The 11,163-nt window shown below is 45.6% G+C and overlaps 1 protein-coding gene across 1 annotated transcript; it reads right to left on the bottom strand.

Annotated features, from left to right (window-relative positions):
• Positions 1-305: 305 nt before the first annotated feature.
• On the bottom strand, positions 306-1,358 carry LOC102685562 (olfactory receptor 1G1). The gene has a single exon (XM_006639698.2). It carries the CDS (start codon positions 1,356-1,358, stop codon positions 306-308), a length of 1,053 nt encoding a protein of 350 aa, XP_006639761.2.
• Positions 1,359-11,163: the final 9,805 nt, after the last annotated feature.

The raw sequence follows: 11,163 nt of genomic DNA, 5'->3' as shown, positions 1-11,163 counted from the left end.
GCATTCCTCTTCCAGCAGTCATTCTCTCCTTGCTGCTATGAAAATAAAACGCTCCGTCTCTACGCTGCTGATTTCTGAGCTCGAAGCGCTCCCGGTCCCCAGGTGTCTGTCATTTCTGCTCCATCTGCTCGGTGTCTCGTTGTGGTTGATTAGCTGCACTTCAGCATCGTCTCTGGTGCGCTGGCGAAGGGGGAACACCTGCTCCTGTCAGCCTTACCTGAGCAGGTGATGAATAGACAGGTGTTGGCTCGTGCAGCAGACCCGGGTCAGAAAATGGGCGACGGAGTATCGGCAGCGCAGCCCCGTCAGGCCGCCATGCCGGGAGAACGGGGGAGGTGAATCCTGCACGTGGCCAGCAGCATGGTCCGTCTCACCTCCTTGTTTCGGAGCCCGTAGATGAGGGGGTTGACACAGGGCGGCACAAACAGGAGCAGCAGGAGCGCGATGTGCAGCAGGCCGGCGTTGCCCTGCTGGCGCAGCGGCTGGCTGTTCAGCTCCCAGAAGACATCGGTCACCACCTTCAGCCAGTAGGGCACCAGCTGGAGGAAGAACATGCTGATGTAGAAGAGCACGGTCCTGCGCGCCCGGCTGTTGGTCTGGTTGAAGGGCTCCACGGCGTTCTTGGCCTCACCGTAGATCCGGAAGTAGGAGAACACGCAGGTCAGGATGCACACCAGGAAGGAGGCCATCCCGCAGGCCTTCCTGAAGGCGGCGGCCGCCAGCGGGAAGTTCATGTGCTTCTCCACGATGTCCGGCTCGCAGAGGAGGCCGGTGGTGGGCATCCCGAAAGAGCCGTGCCCCGTGAGGAGAAGGATCAAGTAAACGGCGGACATGGATGCCGACGCCCCCCACGCCAGGGCAATGCCGAGCTTCAGGCGGCGGGGCGTGAGGATGTTGATGTACTGGATGGCGTGGCAGATGTACAGATACCTTTCTAGCGCCATCAGGGTGAGTGTGTAGATAGCACACAAGACGCACATGGTCCCGATGGAGTACTGCGCCAGGCACCAGATCCCAAAACTGAGCGTCTGCCTGCTGATCAGGCAGTGGAGGATGGTGGGCACGAAGGTGGTGGTCAGCAGCAGATCGTTGAGCGCCAGGTTCTTCAGCAAGATAAACCTGGGCTGCCAGGAGAGCTCCTCGGACCTGAAGATCCCGTAAAACATGTAGCCATTGACCACCCAGGACAGGCAGGACAGCACTGCGAACAGAGTGATGAGAGAATTCACAGTGCCCTCCCCGGGCAAAAGGGACCTGAAGAAGCAGTGCGACGGATCCCAGCTGGAGCTGTTCTCTTCCGGGCTGTCTGCATTAAAACACACGTTGCCACTGGGTAGGTAATTATAATCCATGGCCATTGTCAGTGGGATATAGCATTCAATTATCCTTCTCTCTTCAATGAAGGCATTTTGATTCTCAGAATGTAATAATGAAAGACATCTTTGCATTTTACGCAATGCAGTAATGCAAGGTCCTTTGAGTGCTGATCACCTGCAGGGCTATTGGGCTATTGATGAACACTCCTTTTCTGTTTCAGTCTTCAACAGCCCTATATGCCTGCCTCCCCCACGCAGACTGCTTTCCACTGAATGCCCTACAATGAGCTTGCTCTTGCTTTGATCTGGCCTGCAGTGGTATCTGAGCGCGCTTTCCGAGACTGAAGCACTGCCTCCACTCTCATTGTGAGAGCAGCGAATCAGCAACAGGGTCTTGGGAACAGGCTGCGGACCTCTGGAAGTGTGCAAGATCACTGCCCCTGCAGAGGCACAGTTTAAAATCATAGCTGCAATAGAGTTCAGTTGATTTTCTTTGAAGGTCTTTCAGCACGTGGGGGGGATCTACATGGCTACAAGATCCCAAGAGCATAAGAGCGCAGTGTTTTATAAATAAAATCAAATAATCCATCAGTAACGGCTCTATCTTTGAGGAGCCAGAGTCTTTATCCCAGCAGGCACAGCGTGGGAGCCCAGTCTATTGCAGGGAGCAAACACAACCACAGGGGGCGATACACACATACCACATAACCTGGGCAGTGCTGTACGTCTCTGGAAGGTGAGAAGAAACCAGAACACCTGGGGGAAAGCTGAGATAGGGACAAGAGGAACATGCAAACTCCACACAGAACGTATCCGAGTCTGGAATTGAACCTACTGTAAGAACCAAAGTGCCCTGAGGCTGCAGTATTAACCAACAAGCCATCCATGAGATCAATTATTGATCCCCATCGGTTTTACGCCCTGCATTAGATCATTATCTGTGTCACAACAACGCCAAAAGCAGAAGCAGTGAAATTAAACATCAGAAATACTGTATCTTGAAGACTTGAAACGCAAACATACCCTTTAATATACCGTATAAAAATAAATCTCAGATTCGAATGATCTCTCCTTTGACGGTTTATGTGCATTAGACGGTGACTCAGAGACGGCAACCCAGAGAAAGTAAATGAAAAGTTTTGCGTATGAGCATTACTTTATTTGCACCAAACATTTTGGAATTAATATAATCACGAATTGAAATGAGGTACACTAGATCGGTTCATTTCTATGGAAATGACTCTATAAAAACAAGTTTAATTATAATATTATATATATATATTATTAAACTGCAGTGCCTTTTAAAGCGATTAAAAAGACTTACAGATATTGTATTTGAAATATTTATTATTTTATAATGGTGTTGCCTAGAAACACTATAAAACAGTTTTTGAGTTACAGAGAACTGTAGAATTGTTGTAACGTGTGCTTCTTTGGTGTTTAAAATGTTCCTTTCTAAATCTAACATTTGTTACTTTTTGATATTTTCTTTCAATTTATTCCAGTTCCCAGTAGTCCGGTAACCTTTCTGATTACATTTCTATTATACTGTATGTTAAATTATATGTTGCTGATTATGTAGACCGCTGTAGGCTTTGAGTTTCATAACGCTGGTATATGCTTAAGACCGTTTTTCTGCAGTTGGAAATTCACCGGTGTCACCCAGAACTGACTGGTACTTTCCATAACAACAGCACTTGACATCCGGCACCTATAATACAAGTTCAAGCAGCACTGAAAGGAGTGTGAATGGTATTTTTTTAACTCTTCTTTAAATATCAGGCAAGTGAAGTCTCTGCATTATGGATCGTCACAGTGGACATCAATCAATTTAATAAAACCTTTCTTTGGGGTGCAGTAGGTTGCAGCTGGGGGTGTAATTACTAATAGCCACTTGCCACTGTGTCCGGACAGATTCCTAGTGCTTTATCGATCTTGCTAAATGCACTTTCAGTTGTTGCTCTTAAAGGACCTCCAAGACGGGAAGACACGACGTGTTTTATCCCATTTGTCTCCATAGAAATCACGCAGGCAGATTCTACCTGGTCGCCAAGCGCCAAGTTCCAGACGCCGCGCAGCTCTGCCGAGAACAGGACGCGAACCGTCTCTCGTCTGTGACGTCCACTACGTTATGTCATTCTAGGCGCTTTGTAATAAAACGTGTTAAGTGATTAATTGATATTTAAAATGAAATAACGGCGTGAATTATAAACGAAATATCGGGTATGATGCGCAGCTGCACTGAATTATGACGGGGAAGAAAGAAAACCGAACACAATTTGAAATTGGTGAAAAAGGTGTTAAATGTGTCGTAGGGACAAAGTAATTCGTTGCAGCAGATTTTTAAAATGTTTTTTTTGTTTAAAGCAACGCTCTTTTTTCAGTTAAAGGTGATACTATGATTGAGATGTCTGTAAATAAGCGATAATAAATTCAGGTTTTTATTAACCCGTTTTTTATTACATTTTACAAAAACCGATCAAAATCATAGCACGCAGAAAGAGAACAGAACATTTTAACCGTATACCGTGCAAATCCTTCGTACAGTTGTTCAGATTCCTCCTTCGATGTAATTGAAAAAAGCTTCAAAACAATTAAATCATGCATGTATCTTATGTATTAATCTCACATAATGATGACCCAATGTTTTCTAGATCCTGAAGATTACTTAAACTGCTATTTTATTTTCATTTTATGCGTGTGCGTTTCTTGTTTGTTAATGGTTCATGTTGTGTTAAATGTATTGTGTACTAGGTTATGTCTCTTGCCTGTCTGCAAAGCACATTTCCCACCTGGGTCAATAAAGCCGGGTAAGTAAATAAACCCTGACAAGAATCAAAATGAAAACAAATGCTCCTCGGCGTGCTATGCTGTAGGTGGCGCTATTTGCAGGGATCCTGTGGCAAGACTTCGTTTGGTTATGATCACAGGACTGCTGCTCTGCAGCTTGGACATCTTCATATTAAGTGCAAGAGCTGCAGAATAATGCAGTTCAGACATTGGGGCGGTTGTAGACTGGAATACTGGTATCCTGCATATTCTTTAAAAAGTCACAATTTATTTATTGGTCTTCCAAGAGAGAACACAGCTTTCTGTATCCAGGAGCCTAGCTCAAATCAAGTTGGACACACTTGGCTCAATCAGTGGGGTCAGACTCATTTGAGTTGCCTGAGGGTAATATTCAAGTCTGCCTTCACTGGCCAGGGTTCTGGTAACTATTGGGTTGCAGGTTCCAATCCCAGGCGAGACACAGCTGTTGTGCCCAGAACCTCCTCAGTGGCTTCAGTAAAATTCCCTGGTGAATAAATGGATGCAAATGCCATTTATTTTAGATTAAAGCATCACCACGTTAAATGAGTCATATTATTATTATTATTAAACATATAGAGTACACTGGCGGGACATTTGAAAGTATATTCTAGTGTATTCTGCATGAAAACACTACCGGGAGTGCTGTGGACAGTATGTTTCCACATGTTGACAGAGCAGGAGGACGGAACGTGTTTTTGTGGGTCTCCAGTGAAATTCTACGATCTGCCCCAGGTCCTCATCCAGCCCCTTTAAGAGCAAGAGAGTTCAAGCTGGTCTTGACGGCAGCCACAAGAACTCCTCCTCCTCTGGTTTATAAATACCCGCCTGACCCAGGTAGAGGGGCATGCGGCATTTGGCAGAGAGCAGGGCTCCGCCACGGACCAGCTTTCTCCTTATTTAGTTGGGAACGTCTTGAAGGACAGCCTCCTGGGCTCAGCTGTCTTTCTGGGGAATGTCTAAGAATAAAAGTGGGACGGGGAGAGAGGAGAGAGAGAGAGCGACTGGACACCTGGGGCTGTCCATCAGCCGGACAGGGGGGAGGCCGGGTCACCAGCAGTCGCCCCCCGGCCTGTCCACGGCCTCACACACGCTGGGCGGGACACAGACAGGTGTGAGAAAACGCAGCTAACACACAACAGCAGCAGGCTGACACTTCCCACACCGAACCTCCGTCACAGAGGAAGTGGAGGGTAGTGGTGTCCACACATTTACGCACAGGCTTGTCTAGACAAGTATAAAGGGTTTATTCTACAAAATGAATTCGATGTTTCTTTCCTGCAGAAGGACATTTGCTTTCTTTTTTGTCCGTCTTACCACCCAGACGAGTGGCTGAATGATCTTTGGGTTTGGCCCTTTCTTCTGCGATTTGAATTTTCATGGTGCGGAATTCTATTTTATTCCTAATTGTCCGTTACGAACTCAGGAAATGTCGCAAATAAGGAGCATACTGCTGCTAAACACAAAAACAAAGGTCCTAAAACATTGCTTCTTAATTAGGAGGTCTGTGTTAAGTCAACCAACAGCCAGCAAACCGATTTTCCGGTTGATATCCTAGTGATTCTCTGCATTTGTCTTATGAACTGACACTTCAGATCTCATCATATGGAAGGGTGATATAAGCTCTCACCTGGGGTCTGATCAAAATAGCTTAATGGTTTTCGCAAAACATCAAACATGAAACCTGTGCTGCCTGGGTAGTAGGTCTGGGTCTTTTAATTAAATGGATTGGGCCTGAGTTTTCAAATGCATCAAGCTGAGCACTGAGCTCTCCTGACAGTGCATCTGAAGCAAAGGAAACAAACAAGAGGTAATCCTTCACTATTCCAGCTCTTAACATTCCTAATTTCTTTAAGAGTATTGTGAGTGAGTGGATAAACACTAACCAGCCTGCGCTGTGATGCAGTTTCTAGTGTCATTATCATCAGTGGGGAATCTGTGCATGGCAGGGGAAAATAAGGGGCCTCTCGCACAATGTTAGAGAGATGTTTTCTGCTGGTTTCAGGTGTACACAGGAAAACATGGCAAAGATGAAAAAGTCCGAACTGTACAGACATTGACAAGTGATGGACACAGAATCACCTGAAGCCACACACACCTTTGCAACACCAACATTTACTCCTCCTCATTCACACCCTGTAATATCTTCAGAGCTCCTGGGAAAAAGTTGAACATGCACTGAATGTCTTCTCTGAAGCAGGATAAATGATTAGGGAATACAAATTATAAACTGCACTCTAGTCAATTTAAGTTCATGTTCTTTTGTATGGTACAGGACACGTGGCAAATATTTGCAGGTCTTAGCTGTACAGCAAATGCATAAATTTACCATTGTTCACAAAACGAAGAGATTTTCTGTTTGCCTTTCATCACAGAACATCTCTCCCGCTGGCTGGGCTTGGGGTTCATCATTCAGAGGGTGAAGCCCAGCCAAGAATGTGGTGTGAACAGCCTCCTGTTTAGAAAATAAGATAATGTTACTTATGTTGTCGCCAAAAGACTTTCTTGAACTGGGTATCCTTCCACATGACCTTGTTTTTATAACTCTGTGTTACATCTGCTCGCTCTTTGCCACAATTCCACCACTCTGTAGACACACTTGCCTCAGTCTGCTCTGCATATATGCACAATGAGAGGAGACAGTAGATGGGGGTACTGCATTCAGCAGGAGCAGAGGGGTAAAGAACAGAACCAGTGAAGTAAAGGCTCTTCTAAGTCTAGACTTGAAGGAGTTTGATATTTGGTTTATCTTTTTTTTTACTACTGCTACTTATTTACCTGGCTGGTTTTATACAGAGCAACTTACAGTTGCTCCCATTTATTCAGCTGCGATTCAATTCAATTAAAAATAAAAATGTGTTCTGATCCGTTCCTGGTCGAACATTTTACAAAAACTAGAGAGTGTCTCTGGGAAGAAGGGGTGGGGGGGGAGTGTTGATTTCCTGCTTTATTTTTTAGCTTCCAGCTCAGCAAAGCCGTCCCTGACACATCAGGGCACTGTTCAGGCTCTTACAGGCCCTTTGGTCCCTTTCAGGGTCTCTCTCTTACTTTCACATCTCCTCTTTGTCTGGAGTCAATACCCCTGTTTTCATGAAAAGCGAGTCATGGAAAAGGGCACTATCCATGGATATCAATGGATGTCCTCCTGGGGCTCAAAACATGTTCCACCAACCTTAGTCACACCTCTTTGCTATATACTAACAGGTATTTATAGGACCTCCCTTTACATCAAAACTGGCTTTTGTTTCAGGGGGCAAGAGCTACAGTATATCAACTGGGCTTCATGGGTTTAATGAATTAAATGAGTTTATCACCTGTACCTCATTCTGGAGATCTGGGGCCTAGAAAAAAGTCTGTTCAATATGAACAGAAGGCACACAGTTCGCATGACATAATGAGGATTCGCTTCATAATAGCAGCAACACAACATTAAATCAGTAAGTTTGAAAATGTTTTTGTTGTGTAATGGGGAGGCAGTGACTAACCATTTAGCTGTTTTAGTGTGTAAAACACAATAAAGGCTGGAACTGTAGATGTCTGCTCTTGTCAATAGATGGGTTTAATAACAGACAGGTAAACTGTGCTTATGGTAATATCAGTTGCTCATAAAATATAAAACAGGTGAGATGCAATTTAAATTAAATGCACAAATAAGAAGGACTCCTTTAATTAACCAACTGGTGGAATATCCATTGGTAGAAGTAGCTTGTTAACATCAAATCTCTCCTAAAATAAGCATAATCAACAACACTGGTAGCCTGGCAAGAGAAGCCAGTGTATTAAAAGCTCAAGGGATAGCAGTTTGTCACATGACTTAAGGATCTGGCACACCACAGATAAACTTGGCCACTGAAATTGGGGAAGTGCATGTGGTTGGCAAACATATCCTGTCTTGTTTAATAAGCAAACATATAATCTGGGAAAATGAGGGTCACTTAATAAGTGCTGATTCTGGAAAAGAGGGGCTGTAGAAACTCTTCAGATTCCACACACATAGTTCCTGCCTTGTAAATCATTGCCTTTCACTTCTTAATTACTTCATGGATAATTAGCAGGATCAATACAACAAAGCACAGCTTGAATGAAAGTACTCTAACCGGGCAGATTGGGATTGTTGTAGTGTGAGCAGCTCTTATATAAACAAAACCTGTATGTAGGTAAAACATTACGCACTGTGGGTCCATGAAGTTTGTGAGCAGACTTCACAGACCTGTTCACATGGACTGAAACACAGCACCCTAGAGACAATGGGCCAGTAACATCACCAGGCGGTGAACAAGGCATGTGACAAGCTGGGTCCTTGTTCTGCTGGGGTCCAATCACAGCTGCTCGAAGCATGCTCAATGGCTAGATACACCATGCTAAAAGACTGGCTCTGAATTCCCCAAGAGGGTTTCAAGAGGCAATGTCACTCTGTAAGGTGCTGCTACACACAGTGCTACATTTTCAACTGAAGCAGCTGCAAACCACTGTCTTACAAACGAGTGTGTATCTGCAGCAATACAGCCTAGGACAATCTGTAGCCTTTTACAGCTCATGATCTCACCACTGTTCACTTTAAGTGGCCCTTTCTCATCAGAAGCCCTTCATCTCTGAAATTGAACTTTGTCTTTTTTCATTCTGGCAGATCTTCGACGTACTTTACTGACTTGGCAGCTTCACGAGGCTGCAGTGGTAGGGGTTTTCAGGGACAGGGCTGCAGGCCACTCCCATAAAGAACCGTAAAATTGTAAACAGATAAAGTGAGGTGTCCGACAGCAGCAGTTAAACTTTTAACACCCTGCTTTTTCACATCTGAATGCTCAGCGGAAAGTGATATCTGTTTACCGCGCTGTCCCAGGGCAGCCTCTGTCAGTAGGTGAATTAATAATGCTGAAACTTCCAATGGCCCCTCCTAATCACCCGTGTTTATGGGCGCATGAAACCAAGGGCATCGTTTTTGAGTGCAGCATGTGCACATATGTGTGTTCCCCACTCCCCACCATAGTCCCTGCGTCAGGCGCAAGTCAGGAATGACAAGAAAAAAAGACGCACAATAACAACACAACTGGGATGCCAACTAGTGGAAAGAAGCGCTTGAATGACCAAACAGTCAGATAAATATGAGAGGGCCTCGGCCCTTAGCGGTTGTCAGCGGAGATCTCCTGGCTGCGGTGCACCGCCTCATGAGAGCAGGGCTGCGCTCCGGCGGCTCCAGTCGGCGCGCTGCGGAGCGCCCTCGGAGGGTCGGCGGAACGCGCCCCTGCGCTTCCTCGTCTGTGGAGCGAGGGCCGGGGGCGCAGCCGAAGAGCCGAGGCTCGAAACATCTTCCCATTCCAGACCGGGCACCTATGCGTGGTTTACAAATAGTTAAAAAGAAAGCGCGGAAAAAAATCGTAACAGCACAGCAAAGCGAGTCAGCTTGGGCCAACTCCAATCTACTCCGTCACACACTTTTGTCGCAAGCACATCCTTCATTTATTAATTGATGATGGGCAGGATCGATAGAGCAGTCTAGGGGTTGATAGTATCAGGGCACAGTCGTGGAGCAGATTAAGGTCACGAGTAGCCACGGAATACAGTTATAAAACGTGGAAGCGTGGAGACATACTGATAAACAAACAATAGTTTGTATCTGTGCAGTAAAAAGACAATGAAAGAAGGAAAAGTGGCACCAAAGAAATCAGTTTTTTCTTCTTATCTTGCATTTTAATTGCGCAACAAACAGGGGAGACAAAGACGCCAGAAATTGACAAGAATGAATGAAAGTAAACCGTTTTTTAAGGTTGCTCTGCGAATTCTCCTTTTTTTTTGTGCAGCACAGTGATGGCTGATGGAGATGGGAGCTTTTCTGAGGTGTGGTATTATAAACAAAGAAACACTGGTAGCTGTTTACGCCTTTATTCTTTATTGCTAAAGTCTCCCCTAGCAGCGGTCCTGGGTGACCCTGGGAGATGTGCGAAACTCAAGTGTCGTGGATTAGCAGGAAACCCGATGCAGTTGCCGAAGGTCAGTTTCATCCCGCAGCTTGAGGGAGGAGGGGGGAGGATGTTGACTTCATGGCCTGGGGAGCATCTCAAGAGAGGAGAGAGGAGATAAACTGTCCATTAACTTTATTCATTTCTGTAGAACTAGTCTTTGAACAAAGGCCTAACTCAACCCACAGCAAAAAATGCTTTGAAAACCAGGAAGCTGAGATGTTGTAAGAAGCTCTAGGAAACGAAGGGAACAGGAGGTTTCTCCCAGGGCCTGGTGCTGTAAAAAATCAGACCCATACTTTATTCTGCCCACTGTCGACAGACAATGTATCTCCACATCCATTCAATACACAGCCCTGCCGGCACCTAACACTTCCCGGCTTTCAATCAGTACCCCGATGAAGATATTCAGCTGGATCGGCAAGTCGGAAAAGTGGAGGAGGACAAGTTCTCACACAAATCTCTCTCAACAATCCAAGCCCTTGAGGGCTGTCTTCATCCATTCTACTCCCACAGCCAGCTTGGAGATCCTCTTTTGCAGGAAACAGTCACTTGCATTGATTTCTGAATCCTCTTCAGTCTGGTGCACTTTATCACCAGCGTTCTGGAAGTTCTGCTCAGCCAGGCTTAAACGCTCCACCAGTGCTGGGTAGGAAAACCTTTCAAGTTGATGGTATGTAGTAAGAGCATGCAGCTGCTATCAGTTATGAGAATGAATATTAATTAGCCCATTTCACAGTGCCAAGGAACGTAGAACAGGCTAAAGACATTATGGACTCGTGGTGCTACCCTAGGGTTTATACACTCGAAAGGGGAAGTCTCACACTCCTCGTTTGTGAAATCTCAATTCATAATTCATATTTATGGCCAGCAGCCATGTCACCCTGCAATTCACATCTGGCAGCCCACTGGGGCTCAGCAGGTGTGAGCCTGGTCCGTACCTGGATTGGAGACCTTCTGGGGAAAAACTAAGGTTGTTGCTGGAAGAGGTGTTAGTGGGGCCAGTAGGGGGAGCTCACCCTGCAGTGTGGGTCCTAATGCCCCAGTATAGGGGATGAGGACACTATACTGTAAAAAGGCGC

Source organism: Lepisosteus oculatus, chromosome 16 (genome assembly GCF_040954835.1).
Source record: "Lepisosteus oculatus isolate fLepOcu1 chromosome 16, fLepOcu1.hap2, whole genome shotgun sequence".
Lineage (NCBI taxonomy): Eukaryota > Metazoa > Chordata > Actinopteri > Semionotiformes > Lepisosteidae > Lepisosteus > Lepisosteus oculatus.
The sequence above is the reverse complement of the archived record's forward strand: the minus strand, read 5'-3'. Positions and strand labels throughout refer to the sequence as shown.